The sequence below is a fragment of the Sinocyclocheilus grahami genome, unplaced genomic scaffold, assembly GCF_001515645.1.
Source record: "Sinocyclocheilus grahami isolate Dianchi unplaced genomic scaffold, SAMN03320097.WGS_v1.1 scaffold958.1, whole genome shotgun sequence".
Taxonomy (NCBI): Eukaryota; Metazoa; Chordata; class Actinopteri; order Cypriniformes; family Cyprinidae; genus Sinocyclocheilus; species Sinocyclocheilus grahami.
In genome coordinates this window covers 513317-533775 of record NW_015506137.1, presented here as the reverse complement: position 1 = coordinate 533775, position 20459 = coordinate 513317, and the positions used below count along the sequence as shown (strand labels likewise).

At 34.5% G+C, this 20459-nt stretch overlaps 1 protein-coding gene across 1 annotated transcript in view; it reads left to right on the top strand.

Moving 5' to 3' along the window:
• LOC107564742 (A disintegrin and metalloproteinase with thrombospondin motifs 20-like) overlaps nt 1-20459 on the top strand; it is a 97830-nt gene that overhangs the window by 8688 nt on the left and 68683 nt on the right. The window contains exons 2-7 of the mRNA XM_016249888.1: nt 1579-1662; nt 2982-3106; nt 3219-3259; nt 6134-6239; nt 11768-11914; nt 17719-17860. Of these exons, the coding sequence (XP_016105374.1) occupies nt 1579-1662; nt 2982-3106; nt 3219-3259; nt 6134-6239; nt 11768-11914; nt 17719-17860 (645 nt within the window). The remainder of the gene's footprint in view (nt 1-1578; nt 1663-2981; nt 3107-3218; nt 3260-6133; nt 6240-11767; nt 11915-17718; nt 17861-20459) is intronic.

Here is a 20459-nt window from a genome sequence, read left to right as displayed (position 1 = left end):
GATGATGATGAGGAGGAGGAGGAGGAGGATGATGATGATGATGATGAGGAGGAGGAGGAGGAGGAAGATGAGAGGAGGAGGATGATGATGATGATGAGGAGGAGAAGGAGGAGGAGGAGGATGAGAGGAGGAGGATGATGATGAGGATGATGATGAGGAGGAGGAGGAGGAGGATGATGATGATGATGATGAGCAGGAGGATGATGAGAGGAGGATGAGAGGAGGAGGAGGATGATGATGATGAGGATGATGAGGATGATGAGGAGGAGGAGGACATTTTGTCTAAGTGTGTATATAGTTTTTATTATTATAATTTGTAATAATTTATTATAATTCTTATATTAGTTTATATTCGTTTTTTTTATTGTAGTAGGTAAAGCTAAAGTAAATGAAAGTAATGTTGAGGTATATAAGGAATGTTGCCTTGGCTAATAGCTGATTAAATGTAAAGTTGATTTTATTTCATGTAATGCAAATGTTTTTTCTTTATGGTTTTAGTTTTAGTTTGTGTTTGAATGCGCTTCTGGACTCCATTATCTTCAGCTGATTGATTAATTGATTGATTGAGAGGAAGTGGACTGTGTAGGTGTGATATCACAGGAAGTGACTCCAGACGCCTGCTGAGCTCTTTCTCTCTCCTCTGTTATTATTATTATTAATGCATATATTGTAATATTTATAATATAATGAAACTGAAATATAATTGTTTATATTTTACATATGAAAATGAAAGTGTGTGTTAATCACACACACACACTCACTCACTCACTCACTCACTCACTCACTCACTCACTCACTCACTCACTCACTCACACACACGATGTTATGTTATATGTAATTTAATTTTATTTAATTTTATTTGATGTTATGTTATATGTTATATGTAATTTAATTTAATTTTATTTAATTTTATTTAATTGTATTTAATTGTTTTACATTTAAATATGTTTATATAGTTTTTATATTATTTTATTTTATTTTATTTTGTTTTATTTTTTTATTTAATTTTATTTTGCCTAGTTAAAAATCTAGTCATGTAGATCATGTGACAACTTTTTTTTTTAAATAATTATTTTCTACGTTTTGACTCATTATTTGATCTGACTGCCAGTCATTTTTACAAAAAAAAAATCATTTTTATTTCAATTTTATTAGTTATTTTAGTACTTCAAGTTAAACGAAACAATAATTAGAAATACTAGCTGAAATCAAATATTTTTTAGCATTTATTTCAAGTAACAAAACTAAAAAACAAACTGTAATGGGTTTTAGTGTTAGTTGTAGTTAACGATAAGAACCCTGGTCAGTCCGGGTCTGATCGTGTGATCCGATTGGGTTTTGGTGTGCTAATGATGTCATAGCGGTGTGGTTCTCTCAGCCAATCAGAAGACTGCGTTAGTGTGTCTGTCTGTAAATGCAGCCGTCTGTCTGAGGTTTTCCCTTCTGGTTTTAAACTGGTTTAGGAGATCCAGAGCAGGGTGAACCCTCAAGCATGACTGGTCTCTCAGTATATTTGCCAGCGCAGTGGCTTGTGGGTATTTTGGACTGAACTGTGTCCTGTGTCGTCTGTGCTTTCAGGTCGCTGCGATCTACAGAGACCCCAGTGTAGGAAACCTCATCAACATCGTGATCGTCAAACTCATCGTCATACACAACGAACAGGTACAGCAGACGCAGGGACGTCTGGGGATGTAACTGTATTATCCACATCGCCATAGCGAAGCGATATTATCGTGATCACGTGACGATATGAAACGATAGGTCTTCCGAGCAAAAAGTGTAGTTTTAAAAATATATTTAAACGTCTTATTCTAACGTAAGAGGTCTTCAGAGTTGTGTTTTGGGGTTTAAATGCAGTCCAAATTCACAATATCTCTTCAAGTGTAGAAATTAGGAAAGAAGTATTGTCATGTACTGTAGTGTAAAACTAAAATAATATAGCTATGAAATATTAATTTTCTTTTATTTTACAGTGCAACTGTTTTACAGTATATGGCTATTATTGCTGTCATTGTTGTTATTATTATATTCTTTTCTTTTGTTTGTGTTGGTAATGCTGATTGCTGCATAGTGTTTCACATTCAAATCTAAATTTATGAATGCATTTAATGAATTTAAATAAAAGATGCAATTTTCATTTGTAACTTTTTTTTTTTTTTTGATGAGACATTTTTACATAATCCTAGTTTTGAAAGTGCAAATTAACTATTTATTTGAATTAAACACCTTTAAATAATTAAACAACTTATCATGTGCTTGTTGCACTGCATTCTGTTTCGCATTCAATTTAAGAAAAATATTTTTTCTTTATTTTTCATTGACTCAATATCAGAGTTATTATAGTTAACTAAAACTAAAACCATGAAAGATATACATATATTTTAAGTACTCGGAATAAATGTTAACTGAAATAAAAAAAGAATGAAAAAAAAACCCTTTATTTTATTTCAGATATTTTCTAAAATAACTCAATTGACACACAATATTCAATATTCAGGTTTTAAAAAATATTTTTTCTCCTTTTTGACTATTTTGACTTCTCCTCAAACCACCAAAAAAGTTAAAAAAAATAGTTTGAAAAAGCAAAATATCCGTTTATGTATTTTTTCTTTATATCTTAAATTTTGTCATTTAAACATGGTTTGTTTTCTCCTTTTTGACTCTCATCAAACTGCCAAAAATGCATAATAAAAAATCGTCTGAACAGCAAAATAGCAGTTTTCCTCATGCATAATGAAATAAAACCTGATATTTTAATATGATGGGATATTGAGAAGATCTCAGTCCTTTCTCATCAAACACTCTGAGCTCCTCCACATTCAATTCTAAACTTTAAACACATTACGACTAGCAACTCATTCTTACGGAAATTCAGGAGAAACTTGAAACAGTGAAATAATGCATGACGTGCCGTGAGACATGCCGTGAGTTATTCCTCTGTAATAACTGGGTTTGGATAATAAAGTGTGTGTTTTCCTCAGGAAGGGCCGAATATAAACTTCTACGCCACTGCGACGCTTCATAACTTCTGCATGTGGCAGCAGAGTCACAACGTTTTGGACGACAGTCACCCGGGTCATCACGACACGGCGCTGCTCATCACCAGGTGACCTGAGCTTGACCTTTGACCTCATGACCTCTGCCTGCTACAGTGTGCTTCTGTTTGAGCTTGAGCTTTCAGCATAAACACTATTATGGGATGTGTGTTTGTTTCTCAGGGAGGACATCTGCCGAGCAAAGGACAAGTGTGACACGTTAGGTAAGATTTCACACTACTGTCCTGATCTGTTATTTCTGCAGTATGTGTGCGGTATTCAAATGTGCTGCATGCAGCTGGATGAGAAGCCACATCCCACACTGCAGCGTACTCAGGTTGGTTTAAAAAATGCAACTTTTATTTATTTTTTGCTGAATTAAACATTAGTGTGGTCATGTACAGCAGTGCTTGTTGCTGTATACAGTTTCATATTCAATTTTTAAATAATTAATTTTTTTATTTGAACAAAGTACATTTAACTCCCAATGTATGATTTATTTTTAATGTATTATTATTATTATTATTATTATTATTATTATTATTATTATTAATATTTTTCACAAAAAATTGTAAATGTGAAATATCTTATTATTGTGAGCGCGAGCGGAATATTAACGGAGCGCTTGCTCGGGCGGTTAGAGCGACTGATCGGAGCACACGTCCATAGAGCGGAAACCGTAGCGGAGCGTCACACCGCTCACATGCTCTGCATCCCACACTGCAGCATACTCAGGTTGGTTTAAAAAATGCAACTTTTATTTTTTTGCTGAATTAAACATTAGTGTGGTCATGTACAGCAGTGCTTGTTGCTGCATACAGTTTCATATTCAATTTTTAAATAATAAATTTTTTTACTTTTTATTTGAACAAAGTAAATTTAACTCCCAATGTATGATTTATTTTTAATGTATTATTATTATTATTATTATTATTATTATTATTAATATTTTTCACAAAAAATTGTAAATGTGAAATATCTTATTATTTAAATATTTGTTCTTTCTAAATTAATCAATATTTTACATATTTTTCTCCTTTTTGACTCATTATTTGATTACACTGCCAAAATATTATATATACTGTATATATATATATATATATAATACATGTGAAATATCTACTTATTTGACCTTTTTTAATCAGTCATTTTAATCATAATTTTTTTCATATTTAATCAGACTGTCAAATGTTTATTTTATTATTATTATTACAAAAAAGTTGGAAATGTGAAATATCTTTCTAAATGAATCAGTCATTTTAATAATATTTTTTTTCTCCCTTTTGACTCATTATTTGATCAAATTGCCAGAGGTTTGATTTAAAATGACAAAATAACTATTTATTTTTCTTGCTGAATAAAACATCAGTGCATGCAGTCTTGTAGGTCATGTTACAATAATGCTTATTGCTGCATACGAGTTAAATTAAGTAATACATTTGATTCATGTTTTGTTTTTAAAATACTAATTTAGTGTTTTTTTTCTTCTGCTTCTTCTTAATATTTTTTTTCCAAAACTAGTTTGAAAATGCAACATACCTGTTTTTGAATATGCTGCTGTATAATCAACTATTTAAAAAATAGTTATTTTTTTGTGGCTCATTATTTTGACTTGTGTGGGGTCACTGAATGGACTGACAGCAGGTTCCTGAAGCAGAACCAGATCCTGCAGAAAGTCTGTCAGCTGTGCTTCATTTAACTGTCATCAGCGTGTCGTATAGGACCAGCCACCTGTGCCGGGCCCCAGCAGGTGTTTAGGGCCCAAAAACCACCAAAAGCACTGGATAATAAAGTCATGCTCTCTCTCAGAGATGGAAACTCGAGTCTGCGACTTGGACTCGAGTCGCACTTAAGTGGCATAAATAGAGGCTTGCGACTTGACTTGGACTCGTGACTCAAGACACTCGTAAAAAACTCAAACTTACTGGTTTTAGAAAAGTTTAGATGGTGTTTTCTTTTCATCTTGCCTCTGTATAATGCATAGCTATTAAAGTAGTGTTCATAACCGCAGCGCTGCTTTGTTTACAGCGGCAAACAATAAAACGCTTTATCGCTGCTGTTCCATAAGCGCCACCTGCTGGCAGAGAGTGAATCTGCATTCTCATCCAGCCTGTCTGCTGTTTTGGTTCGTGCAGATATTTTATGCAGTAGCCTATAGTTTCACAAAACTAAAGTCAGACCATTCTGTAATTGCTTCAAATGTTCAAATTATACAATCCAGTTCAGATTAAAAGCTGCTCATGCTGCATCTTTGTTTGGATTGTGTTTAAAATACTGTGTTTGCCTCTAATTTTAAATGAAAAGAGCACAGACAAAACCTTAGTTTGTTTATATGAGATTTATTTTATTTGTGTTATTCATTTGTTCAAGAGTACAAATATAATATGTGAGCCTGCAGCACAAAAGCAGTGTTAAGTCGCTGGGGGATATTTGTAGCAATAGCCAACAATACATTGTATGGGTCACAATTATACATTTCTCTTTCATGCCAAAAATCATTAGGATATTAAGTAAAGATCATGTTCCATGAAGATATTTTGTAAATTTCCTACCATAAATATATCAAAACTTAATGTTTGATTAGTAATATGCATCGCTAAAGACTTTATTTGAACAACTCTAAAGATGATTTTCTCAATATTTAGATTTTGTTGCACCCTCAGATTCCAGATTTTCAAATAGTTGTATCTCGACCAAATATTGTCCGATCCTAACAAACCATACACACACAAGCTTATGTATTCAGCTTTCAGATGATGCATAAATCTCAATTTCAGAAAAATTGACCCTTATGACTGGTTTTGTGATCCGGGGTCACATTTGATTGATTGGGGAAAATTTCAATTTAGTTTTGTTAGTCGACATACTTAAATTTTTTCAAAGAAATGTGCAGCATTTTGTCTGAGAAATAATAAAGGACAATCGTATCCTGAAATCAGTATTTCAAAACTGATTGAGCCTCAGTAACTAGCTGAAAGAACTGTTGCTAAAAACAGAACAAAGACTGGAGACGGGAGTTGGACTCCACTTTAAAGACTTGAGACTTGACTCGCACTTGGACCTCAGAGACTGAACATGTCTGCTCTCTCTTAATGAAGGTCTGGCGGAGCTGGGGACGATGTGCGACCCGTACCGAAGCTGCTCCATCAGCGAGGAGAACGGCCTGAGTGCATCCTTCACCATCGCTCACGAGCTCGGACACGTGTAAGTCGCCCCAAAGACCCTCAAAACGCAATAAAGCCCCGGCGCTTTAAAGGATAAGTCCACTTCCAGAATCGAAATTTCCTGATAATTTACTCCCCCCCATGCCATCCAAGATGTTCATGTCTGTCTTTCTTCAGTCGCAAAGAAATTAAAGGACTTTGCACACTGCCTCCGAAACTTTCGTCCTTCATAAAAAAATTCGGACCAGGTTCGATTTTCTGCGTGTTCGAATCCGTAGCATGCATTTTGATAGGAAAGGATGACATATACGGGAAAAAAAACAGTAAAACGCATACGAAAATGTCGAACTCGGAGTGCAAGGACCTTAAGTTTTTTGAGGAAAACATTGCAGGATTTTTCTCCACATAGTGGACTTCAATGGGGATCAACGGGTTGAAGGTTAAAAATGCAGTTTCGATGCAGCTTCAAAGGACTCTACACAATCCCAGCCAAAGAATAATGATCTTATCTAGCCAAACGATCTGTATATATCTGTATAATATTTATCCGCTTTTCAACCACAAATGCTCAGCTTGCTCTAACTCTGTCTTCACACATTGCGTAATCCTGTTGGAAAGGTCACGTGCGATTAGTTCTCTGTCTTAAAAAACTCTCCTCCAACTTTAAAATCATCAGACATCGTTGTTTTACCTTTTTTGTAAAGGGCATGTGACTTTCTTTGCATCTCAGAGCTAGAGCAAGCTAAGCATTTGTGGTTAAAACATGTATAAATATGATTTTTTTTCAGAAAATGATCCTTTGGCTAGGTAAGATCTTTATTCTTTGGTTGGGATCGTGTAGAGTTCTTTTGAAGCTGCATTGAAACTACATTTCGACCACTGAAGTCCATTATATGTAGAAAAGTCCTGGAATGACATGGGGGTGAGTAAATCGTCAGGAAGTGTGTATTCTGGAAGTGGACTTATCCTTTAATAACAGAGAGCCGTGTTAGTGAGGTTACGTGTAGGAGCTGCGCTTCGAGTCGTGTAAATGAGTGCAGTGTGAAAGAATGACAGATATTCGGCCGCCTCTCATCCGGAGGGAATTTCTGCGCCGCAGTGGGACGACGAGGACAAACCGCCGCTCAGATTCAGATTTCCGAAAGCAAAGCCTAATCACAGCAAAATAAAGTTACATTTACAGTCTGTCCTCCAGATAATGTTCTTTCTCAGTGTCTTTGTCTCGTTTTCCAGGACAAACATCAAGTGTCATAAATCAAGATGTGTTAAATGCAAAATAACATCAGATAGAATTCAAATAGAATTAAGTGAGTTTATGCTTTTTTTGTTGTTGTTGTTGGTATATACACTACCAGTCAAAAGCTTTTAAACAGTAAGATTTGTAATGTTTTTTAAAGAAGTCTCTTCTGTTCACCAAGCCTGCATTTATTTGATCAGAAATACAGCAAAAGCAGTAATATTGTGAAATATTTTTACTATTTAAAATAACTGCTTTGTATTTGAATATATTTTAATATGTAATGTATTTCTGTGATGCGCAGCTGTATTTTCAGCATCATTCCTCCAGTCTTCAGTGTCACATGATCTTCAGAAATCAGTATAATATGCTGATCTGCTGCTCAAGAAAACATTTTTATTATTATTATGATGTTAAAAACAGCTGAGTATATTTTGTCAGGTTTCTTTGATGAATAGAACGTTCAGAAGAACAGCATTTATCTGAAATAAAAATAATTTGTAGCATTATAAAAGTCTTTATCAAGGCTGAAAGACTGGAGTAATGATGCTGAAAATTCAGCTTTGATCACAGAAATACATTAGAGTTTAACAGATATTCACATAGAAAAGAGTTATTTTAAATAATAAAAATATTTCGCAATTTTACTGCGTTCGCTGTATTTCTGATCAAATAAATGCAGGCTTGGTGAGCAGAAGACTTCTTTAAAAAACATAAAAAACTTTTGACTGGTAGTGTATCTAAACATTGTTAAATCAAAATGCATTTACTTGGGAATCAAAATTACATAAAAAGATAAATGATTAAGACAAATGATCATAAGGTCATGCTTTAAGAAAAATGGTATCAGAAAAATAGAAAACTTGGTTCTCTTTGGATTAAGTTTATTTTTCTGACCCCAAAGTCTTAACTTAGTTTTGATGCATTTTTGTTTTTCATTTTATGTCATTTTACTTCTCAGATAAATTAATCTTAATATGAATCTTAATTTAAGTATAAAGATAAATGATTAAGACAAATGATCATAAGGTCATGCTTTAAGAAAAATGGTATCAGAAAAATAAACTTGTTTTCTCTTTGGATTAAGTTTATTTTTCTGACCCCAAAGTCTTAACTTAGTTTTGATGCATTTTTGTTTTTCATTTTATGTCATTTTACTTCTCAGATAAATTAATCTTAATATGAATCTTAATTTAAGTATGTTTAGATATTTGGACTGGAAAACTAAAAAACAAGGCTCAGTAAGAAAATTATTTCACAGTGTACTCAGTATTTTGTCTTGCTTTTTAGTAAAATATCTTTTTTTTTTTAAACGAAAATATATTTACTTTAGAAGCAAAATTATTCAAAGAAACATACACTTTAAATTAAGTTAAAGTTGTTTTCTGAGCCCATTGGCAGATGTTCTTGTTTTAAATTTTGATGCATTTTTTTTCAGGAAAAAAAGGTTTAATATTATAAGTAATTTTGTTTCTTAAGTAAATTCATGTTGATTTTAGACATTAAAGCAAGACAAAAATACTAAGAATGAACATTTTTTGAAGTATTTTTGTCTTGTTTTCCAGCACAAATATGTAAACATTCATAAATAAAGATACATTTACTTGAGTAGCAAAATTAGAAGATATAGATTATTTTCTGAAAAATGCATCAAAATTAAGTGAGTTGTTGCTTAAAACAAGAACAAATATCTGCCAATGGGGTCAGAAAAATAAGCTTGTTTTCCCTTTGAATTAATTTAATTTTTCTGGCACCATTTTTTTCTTCTAGTTCTAGCATAAACTCACTTCATTTTGATATATTTTTCAGAAAACAAGACTTAATATCTCAAGTAACTTACAAGTAACAATGTGTCTTGATTTAAGAGTATTTAGATATTTGTATTGGAAATCAAGACAAAAATACTGAGGAAGAGCATCATTTTGTCAGTGTTTAAATCAGTCAGAGGTTATTCAGATCCATTAAGAACGATTCACAAGTCTTTAACGCTGATACATGACTCCAGTAGGCTGTAACATTTCATCTTTCATTTGTTTCATATCCGAAAATCCTTTTATTTTGATGCAATGCAGAAGATCTGGCATCTCACTTTCTCTGTCCAAAACTCGACATTGACAAGCTGTTTGACTCCATAGAGCAAGACAAGACTTTTCTAAGAAATAGTTCATCTAAAAATGAATCTTTTGTCATCATGTTGTTCCAAACCTGCTCTTTCCATGCAACAAAACTGGATATGGACCTTGTCTAAAAAATGCCAAAACATTTCTATAAAAGTGTAATAAAAGCAGTGTGAATATTGCCCACTGAAGAAATGGGGTTTGAATGATTTAAGTGTGAATAAATGATGAGAGAAGATTCATTTTTTGCTCAAGCTCTTTACATGAGCGGCACAGATGTTCATGAACTGAAACCGATTCGGACAGCAAAAGTATTTCACGAATGTAACATGTGAAATGTGTTTTAACGTGCGGAGGAAGCCTCACAGATGGCGTCTGAAGGATGTGCATCAACACAGCTGCGTTCTCGTCGTGCTGTAGCTGTCGTGTGTCTGATTTCACAGCTGTTTCTGGACTCTGACATCAGATTCGCCTCAATGCAGCTTTTATTTTAAGATTTTATTGCTGGACTCTTCCTGTCTGTAATAAAAAGAGGTTTCATGTCCTGTTGACAGTCGCACATATTACAGCATTGACACAAAATTATGGTAAAAAATATAAAAAATGTAATAGTGACTTTTGGACTTTTTATACACAATATATAACACAATTCAAAGGAAAAATTTAGTAATTTCGTAATTACAAAATTACAACGTTTTTTCTTTTCTCGGAAATCTGAATTTTCATTGCATGATTTTGAGTTTTTTCTCAGAATCCTGAATTTACATCTCGCAATTTTTACTTTTTTCTCGGAATTCTAAGTTTACATCGTGCAATTTAGATATTTTTATTTTCTCGGAATTATGAATTCACATCTCATAATTTTTTTATTTTTTTCTTGGAATTCTGAGTTTACATCTCGTAATTTTAAAGTCTTTTTTTTTTTTTATTCTGAGTTTACATCTCAATTTTTTTCTGAATTCTGAGTTAACATCTCATAGTTCTGACTTTTTTCTCGGAATTCTGAATGTACATCTCGCAATTTTGAGTTGTTTTCCTGGAATTCTGAGTTTACGTCTCGTAATTTTAAATTCTTTTTTTTTTTTTATTCTGAGTTTACATCTCAATTTTTTTCTGAATTCTGAGTTAACATCTCATAGTTCTGACTTTTTTCTCGGAATTCTGAATGTACATCTCGCAATTTTGAGTTGTTTTCCTGGAATTCTGAGTTTACGTCTCGTAATTTTAAATTCTTTTTTTTTTTGGAATTCTGAGTTTACAGCTGAATTTTAACTGTTTTCAGAAATCTGAGTTTACGTCTCGCAATTTTGAGTTTTCTCAGAATTCTTAGTTTACATCTCATAGTTTTGAGTTTTTTTCTCGGAATTCTGAGTTTACATCTCGCAATTCTGATTTTTTTCTCCTCAAAATTCTGAATTTACATCTCGCAATTTTTACTTTTTTCTTGGAATTCTAAGTTTACGTCTCGCAATTTAGATATTTTTTATTTTCTTGGAATTCTGAGCTTTTTTCAGAAATCTGAGTTTACGTCTCGCAATTTTGAGTTTTCTCAGAATTCTTAGTTTACATCTCATAATTTTGAGTTTTTTTCTCGGAATTCTGAGTTTACATCTCGCAATTCTGATTTTTTTCCCCTCAAAATTCTGAATTTACATCTCGCAATTTTTATTTTTTTCTTGGAATTCTAAGTTTACATCTCGCAATTTTTATTTTTTTCTTGGAATTCTAAGTTTACGTCTCGCAATTTAGATATTTTTTATTTTCTTGGAATTCTGAGCTTACGTCTCGCAATTTTGAGTTTTCTCGGAATTCTGAGTTTACATCTCAGTATAATACATATAATCATCTACATATAATAATAAAAAAAGTTATTCAACTTTCTTCCCCCACAATTCAGACTTTTCTCAGACTTGCAAGTAAAAAAAGTCAGAATTGCTTTCTTAATTTTTTTGTTCCGCGGAGGAAATAAGCTTCCATACACAATACCGTGGTCCTACTATGTGCCATTCTTTGAGGTATCTTAAAATAATTAATAGCTTTTGAATATGGTAATGATGCTATTTATCCAGTTACCATGCTATGATCATAATTTTACCATGATACAATTGCAGTACTTTCATATTTCTCATATCCTCATATGTGGAAGTGCAGAAACAAATGTCCTGAAGTGTTTGTGAGAAGCATCTGCTGAACTGTATGTTGTGTGTGTTTCAGCTTCAACATGCCTCATGACGACAGTCCGAAGTGCCGCGAGGCGGGAATCAAGCATCAGTACCACGTCATGGCCCCGACCCTCAACTACGACACCAGCCCCTGGTCCTGGTCCAAATGCAGCCGCAAATACATCACGGATTTCCTGGAGTAGGTGCTCAGTTACATCTGCCATCAGTTCAATCTACTCTGGATCCGTTTATATGAATGAGATTCCAGTTAAAGTCCCATTACACATTTTTAATGAAAGTACAAGTCTGTTTGAAAACGTTTGTTATTTAATAGCAGGAAATTAAAGAAAATCCAGCTTAAGTTGGAATCTGGTTTGGCATGGTTTATAGTTGGTTGGAGATGGTTATTAGTTTGGTTAAACAGTGTTATTTTAGTATTATTTACATGCTATTTTAGTATTTGTTAAAACATTTTTTAATTCTAATAATATTTTATTATAAAAAATATTTTTATATTTCCTTTTTAATTTAAGTTTGAGTAAATTATTTGTGTCATTTTTATTAGTTTTTATATATAGCGTTAATTATTTTTTATTTCAGTTGTAGTTTTAGTAATTTTAGTACTTAAACTGGCAACATTTTATGTTTATTATCTAATATGTATGTTTTAATTTTATTTAGATATATTTCAATTACCAAAATTGATTTGTAAAGGTTTTAGTTTTAGTTTACAATAACAACACTGAGTTTAGGTTTGGGTTGGGCTAATAATTAATTAAATCTTAAAAATGCATTAATAAATAATTAATGCTTAAATAATTTTTAAATAAAAACAAAATAAAATATTTTAGTATATTATAATATGTATTACAACAAAATATTTATTTTAAATTATTAATATGTTAACCTAAAATCACAGAGGGTTCTTCAAGTAAATATTCTACATCTAAGGAGTTCGGCTGACAAAAAAAAACCCAAAAAAGAAAAACCTTGGGAATCCCTGGTACATATGAATGAAATTCCCATTCCAGATTTGTATTCACAGTATTTAAAGTCAGTTTTAAAACATTTCTCACTCGGCTGTATGGAAAATCCCATTAGTTTAGTTAGTTTAGGTAATTGAACAATTGGTCTTGGTCAGCTGGTTGGTAGGGAACTGGATTATCTGGTCAATGCAGCTGCTGTGACGTGGTTTTCCCAGCAGGCCGTTGGTGTTTTGCATGTCAGTGTGCTAATATCAGATGTCAGCGCAGTGGTTTTTAAGTTAAATTGAGCTCTGAGCAAATCCTCAACAGGTCACGCTCCTCAGAGCTCAAAATTGCACTTCCCCTTTGAGAGCAGCTCTTCCTGTCCCGCTCTGGTCTGAGTCTGTCTGCTTTCTCTCTGGGAGCCGGACAGTCATTTAGTCGCTGGCGTTCTTGGCCCCTCGGCAGACGTAACCCGGGGCGACGGCTCATTGAGGGGTCCGGAGCGGAAGGAGACGCAGCTGAAGGGCTTTGCTGTAAGACAGGAAGTGTCAGTTATAATTAGATTCTCTCGGGACGTGACCCTTTGATCTCGTCTGCGCTCCAGTGGCTCCAGCAGTCAAAGGCCTGCGGATCAGGGTCAGGGTTGTGGATCGACAGCTTACGCAGCCTAGAAGAAACTCAACAAGGTTTAGGAATGCAAAGAAAAGACTAATGAAACGTGTGTACACGTATGTACACACTACCGTTCAAAGTTTGGGATCAGAACGAGTTTCTTCTGCTCATCTAGGCTGCATTTATTTGATCAAAAATACAGGAAAAAATGTAATATTGTGAAATATTATTATGATGTAAAATAATGTTTTTCTATTTTAATATACATTTGATGTACAATATGCAATATGAATTTTCAGCATCATTACTGCAGTCTTCAGTGTCACACGATCTTCAGAAATCAGTATAATATGCTGATTTATTATCAATGTTGAAACTGTTGCTGCTTCATATTTTTTTTGGAAGCTGCGATACTTTTTTCAGGATTCTTTGATGAATAAAAAGTTCAAAAGAAGAGCATTTATTTAAAATAGAAATCTTTTCTAAAAATATACACTTCCTTTTTAAAAAGTTTGGAGTCGGTACATTTTTATTCTTTCTTCTTTTGAAAGAAATTAAAACTTTTATTCAGCGAGGACGTGTTAAATTGTTAAGAAGTGACGGCAAAGATTTATATTGTTAGAAAAGATTTATATTTTGAATAAATGCTGTTCTTTTTAACTTTTTATTCATCAAAGAATCCTGAAAAAAGAATCGCAGTTTCCAGAAAAATATTTGGCAGCACATCTGTTGATAATGCTAATAATAAATCAGCATATTAGAATGATTTCTGAAGATCATGTGACACTTTATACTGGAGTAATGATGCTGATGGAAATTCAGCTTTGCATCACAGAAATAAATTATATTTTAAAGGATATTAAAATAGAAACCATTATTCTATATTGTAATAACATTTTGCAAGATTACTGTTTTTTTCTGTATTTTTGATCAAATAAATGCAGTCTTGATGAGCAGAAGACACTTCTTTAAAAACATTACAAGTCTTACTGATCCCACACTTTTGAGCGGCAGTGTGTGTATGTATATATATATATATAAAAAACATATGAAAGATATATTATTTAGTCATTTACTTTTAAAAAAAAAATACATTTTCCTGGTTGCATGTGATTAATTGATTAATCGGTGTGTTATTTAAAAGAAAAAGAAGCAGTGTGTGTATGTATATATATATATATATATAAAAAACATATGAAAGATATATTATTTAGTCATTTACTTTTTAAAAAAAACACATTTTCCTGGTTGCATGTGATTAATTGATTAATCGGTGTGTTATTTAAAAGAAAAAGAAGCATCTGTTTTTGTTTTTGACTTTGCTTATTGTTTACATCTCCATATTGGGATATTTTAACTAGTAGTGAGTTGGTTCATGAACATTGTTTATGTTGAAATGGTTTTAAAACCAATTTTCGTTCTGAAACATTAATTTAAAAGTAGAAAACTAAAATAGTATTTTCTTGTAAAATATACTCTAATGATCTTTATTTTATTAACAACTTTGAAATGTAATTTTTTTCCAACGTAGGGCAGTTTTGTAATATGCTGTTGGTTGATAATTTCGGTAATTATTTTTTTGTAATTTCTTCTGTATGTTTTCCTAATTATTTATTCTGTTTCACTAAGCAATACAACACATTGCACACGTAAAAAGGTTTGTGATCACTGTTTATGTTGGCTTTATAATAATAATAATAATTATTATTTTTATTAATATCAAGTGCTTTTGTTGCTAGTTTCAATCATTTGTTAAATGGTTTGTGGACACCGTTTATATTTACTTTAGGACTGTTTTTTTAATATCAAGTGCTTTTGGCTGATAGTTTCAGTAATTTCTTCTATAGGAGGACAATTGTATTGCACAAATGTTGCTTTTTCATAGCTCAGGAGACTTAGATATTTTTGAGAAGTGTGACATATTGTTGAGATGTCCTCTGAAACGCTAGATTATTTGGGTGTGTTTTTCTCAGGAGGAAAGCAGCAGACTCTGTTTGCTCTGCTCGTAATCTCATTGCTTTGAGAAAATGCTGACATTTGTGTTGTTTCTTTTCTGAATTGAAAGGTTTGATCAAAAACAGACAGACAGTGCATTAGAGGAAAGCATATGCATTTGCTACAGGAGCTCTGGTCATTGGTGGGAAAAGCAATGTAAAGTGTTGAAAGTCGTCCAGAACCGCTCAAGTGCATCTGTGTTTTGACTGAACCTCAAGAGCTCTTCAAGACTCAACACTCTCCTGTGAGGAGATTAAAGAGAAAAAACACTGCATGCACACACATTTGATCCGGCTGGAAGACCCTCGGATTAATCAAAACAACTCATTTGCACATTATTGTTAGTGGCTGTGAGTTTTTAATCTATTAATGACTTCTCAGAATCCCAAAGCAGTTTAAGTTAATGTGTTTGATTATTAACCCTGTTCACTCGGCTGTACAATACTATACAAAACTGTGATGGAGTATTTGTATTTTTTTTGCATTGGAAAAATCAGCTTGTTACTGGAAGATCTGCGATTTTGGAAACAAAATCAAATTCCATTTTCTTGTCATTTTTCCACTCCGTGACCTACAGGGTCCACAAACGCACGCAGACGATTGGAGAAACCCGCTAGCTCTGTATCTCAGACGCTTCTCTTTGCATTAAAGGGGTCATAGGATGCTACATTCAACATCAGACTACCATGAACATGCAAATGTGTTGGTAAATTATAAAAAAAATAATTTAAAATCTCAGGTGGAACTTCACCCCCGTGTCTTTCCAAACTGGTACGATTTTCTTTCTGTTGTGAAAAGATATTTTGCGAAATTTATACAGTGTATATAGACAGTATATATTAGTGGGTTCCAATGGGGATTGAACACAACATTCATCAAAATATGTGACCCTCGACCACAAAACCAGTCATAAGGGTCCATTTTTATGAAATTGAGATTTATGCATCATCTGAAAGCTGAAGATTTCCATTGATGTATGGTTTGTTAGAATAGCACAACATTTGGCTGAGATGCAACTATTTGAAAATCTGGAATCTGAGGGTGCAACAAAATCTAAATATTGAGAAAATCATCTTTAAAGATGTTCAAATTAAGTTCTTAGCAATGCATATTACTAAACAAAAATTAAGTTTTGATATATTTACGGTAGTAAATGTACAAAATTTTAACATGGTCTTTACTTAATATCCTAATGATTTTTGGCATAAAAGAAAAATGGATAATTTTAACCCAAACAATGTATTTTTGACTATTGCTACAAATATCCCCCAGCGACTTAAGACTGCTTTTGTGCTCCAGGGTCACATATCTTCTTCAGCGTTCACAAACTTTCTGTTTTGGATGAACTGTCTCTTTAACTCCAGTGTTAGGATGCAAATTGTCCAGTGTTTGCGGTTCTAATCATGCGAAAGAGCCTGAATTCACATGCTCACACTCACTTGAGCGTAGCTGTGAGATACTTGGAGATCTGACGGTCTCAGTTTACTGTAATCTTATCGCTCTTTGCTTTGCAATGGCATGAAGGGTTTCTGTCAGCCTCAGTCTTGCTGATTTGATGAACTCATAACTCAAACTCTCACGAGCTGATGGCGAGGTGCGGAGAGACGAGAGCATACTGCGCTGTCATCGTTACTCTGATGGATAAATGAGTCCCGCAGAAGGACGCATGCACCTCGAGTAGTGTCCGTTTTCCTCCTCGTAAAGACAAAGGTGTCTTGTAGGGTGTGTGGAGTGGGAGTGAAGGGTGAGCGAGGTAATGAGAGGACTAAATCAGCTGACGCAGGTGTTTAGTCTCAAAGCCAAGGACAAATTGAACCAGCAACATCAACAACTCACGTAATTACATCACACGGCTATTCTGAGCCCCGATTTCCGTTCTCCCTTGCAGAAAGCTGAGTTGGCGAATGGAGAAAGGAGGTTTATTTTGTTCTCTCTCTGGCTGAAAGAGCCATTCAGAGACGTTAAGCCCAACAATTCAATGAGCTCCAATGTGGTGCCCTGCTCTTTTGTAACTCCTTTATGCGTTTCAAAGGAAGGGTGTGGTGGGACGTATATGTCATGACGTTGTTGAAACGTTGGTTTTGGCACCGTTGAGTTGATTCTTGGAGACCCAGCATTGTTAAACAGCACTGTCTTTACTAGGGTGAAATGCAGCCTTTGTGTTGGCTGAGGTCCATTCAATCAGTTACTCACAGGTAACAAAGCAGACCACCCACCGCTGCCTCCATATTACACTTGACCTTCAGACGCCAGGTGAAATCAGAAAGACTGCATTCATAATTATCCATTGCGAGTTGATGCATAAAACACTAAATGCTTTACAATAGTACTTCCTCCAGGCTTCTGAGGATGAAGAAACCCACCTGAAGCTATCGCTAGAGTTCTCCTTGATGAATATGTTGATATCTGTTTTTTTTTTTCTTTTTAGCACTGGTTATGGTGAATGTCTCCTGGACGAGCCTTTGGGGAGGATGTATAACCTTCCCAGCCAGCTTCCAGGTCAACTCTACAATGCCAACCGGCAGTGTGAACTCATGTTCGGCCCCGGCTCCCAAGTCTGTCCGTTTATGGTATGACATCTAAATCTACTTCCACCACGCATTAGCTATGTTTCCGTCACCCTCTTTTAATACGCATTTTGAAGTATCGCATGAGAAACGAGTGATGGAAACACCAAATTTTGAAAAAAATATCCCTTAATTCGCAAAAAAGTTTTTACGCTCGCTTGAGGCGGTTTTTGTCTTGTGCGAAAAAGGGTTAATGCGAATAATGGGAGATGGAAATGCAATTGGCGAATAAATTCCTCCAAGCACATCAAAAAAGTCATGTGATTTGCGCTATGGGACGGCATAACCAGACTTACCAGTGATCTCGTTGCACAGCATCTGAAATATTGTTATGGTCATTCTGAAATGCCGAGCAAAGTGTCGTCAAAGTATTTCTGTATAACTGCCCACAGAAATTTCTTACATGACTGCGTTCCCAAACATCAGGCATCCGCCTACAAAAGCAATGACCACATTTATTGTGTTTCATCTGCTCGCTCAGAGGCGCAAGTCATTTTATTATACATGAAAATTATTATATTAAGTAGCTTCTCTCACTTTTCTTAGTGATATTTAGTGCCAGTTTATCAGGAAGTGACAATTGTGTTTTCTTTGACTCGTTTGAAACGGTGCTTATTCGCAAATTCTTTATGCAAAAAAATATCCCTTAATTCGGAAAAAAGTTTTTACGCTCGCTTGAGGCGGTTTTTGTCTTGTGCGAAAAAGGGTTAATGCGAATAATGGGAGATGGAAATGCAATTGGCGAATAAATTCCTCCAAGCACATCAAAAAAGTCATGTGATTTGCATCATGGGATGTATGGTTATTCTGAAATGCCAGAGCAAAGTCTGTCATCAAAGTATTTCTGTATAATAGTCTTACACGACTGCGTTCCCAAACAGCAGGCATCCACCTCCAAAAGCAATGACTGCATTTATTGTGCTTTGTATGCTCACTCTGAGCCGCAAGTAATTTATTATATATGAAATTGATTATATTCAGTGGCTTCTCCTACTTTTCTTAGTGATATTTAGTGCCAGTTTATCAGGAAGTGGGCGGGGCTAAACAGGCAGTGATGTCGATCTTCTACTGCGGAGGCGGTGCTTATCCACACTATTACCTCATAGTACTCTATGATGTAATAGTGTGGATAAGCACCGCCTCCGCAAGCTGTGGTTTTGGCAAACTGCCTTCAATATAAGCTGTTTTTAGACTAAAGACAAAGTTTTGAGTTCTGAAACTTACAGGATGTTTTTATAGTACAATGACGTCTTATATTTCAAAAGATCAAGGGAATTTTGGTTTCTCAGTTCATGACCCATTTAAAGGGGACATCAGGTGCATTTGCATATAATATGTGTTAGTGTAACCCCTCTCTCCTGGGTCCTCACCGCCACGCCTCGTTCTTGTTCCGAGTGGGTCTCGAACCCGTTTGTCCGGCATGGGAGGTGGACGCACTAACAAGGGTTACTACCTACTCGGTGGCCTCCGTTACGCTCACCCCCCTAAGCCTCACTCCCATCCAGGTCATGGCACCAATGAAAAAGGGCTAACGGTAAAAGGGTTTTGTTTTACACGACCATTGAGGAATTTTAACCAAAGTACATTGCAGACATTTCATGAAGGCCCTAAAGAATCATGCCAACTTGTTTAAAACGGGCATCCCCTTTAACGACTCATCCCTGTTAACAAGAGATCCTAAAACAAGGTTCCTTTGTACATTAGTCCATCATCGTTTTGGGAGGCCGTTTAGTCATTTAACAAGGGAATACCAGAGCTGTTTCTTTAACCCCCTGTTCAGTTCTCCCATTGTTCATCTCTTCTTCTGGTCTCTGAGTTCTTGCAGTCTCAAGACTTGTTTAGCTAACCATCTTAATCCATTGTCCATACAAGCAACTTAAAGGGATAGTTTGTTTAAAAATTTTAATTACCCCATGGTTTACTCACCCTCAAGCCATCCAAGGTGTATATGACTTTCTTCTTTCAGACGAATACAATCCGAGTTATGTATTAAATTAAATTTATAAAAAATATCCTGGCTCTTCCAAGCTTTATAATTGCAGTGAATGGCTGTTGAGATTTTGAAGCCCAAAAAAGTGCATAAATCCATCATAAAAAGTGCTCCACACGGCTCTGAGGGGTTAAGGCCTTGGGGGGGTCAAACTTTATATACTGTAATCTCTTGCTTCACTAACTTTCGTATGCACGTTCATGAGAGAGTAGCATTCCAGCGAATGATGTTGGGCGTAGGCGATATTATTCTTACACAAAATCATCGATTCTCTGCAGAAGGCATTTAATAACCCCCGGAGCCGTCTGGAGCACTTTTTTTATGATGGATGGATTCAGTTTATTGGTCTTCAAAATCTCAACAACCATTCACTGCCATTATAAAGCTTGGAAGAGCCTGGACATTTTTTTTATATATAACTCAGATTGTATTCGTCTGAAAGAAAGTCATGTACATCTGGCTTGAGGGTGAATAAATCATGGGGGGATTTAAATTTTTGGGTGAACTATCCCATTAACTGTATTTTAGATTGTACCCATATCAAGAAAACTCTCGAGTACTTGAGTAGGGTTAAATTTACCAATGTTCAAGTCATTATTTCCCCAGTTTTGA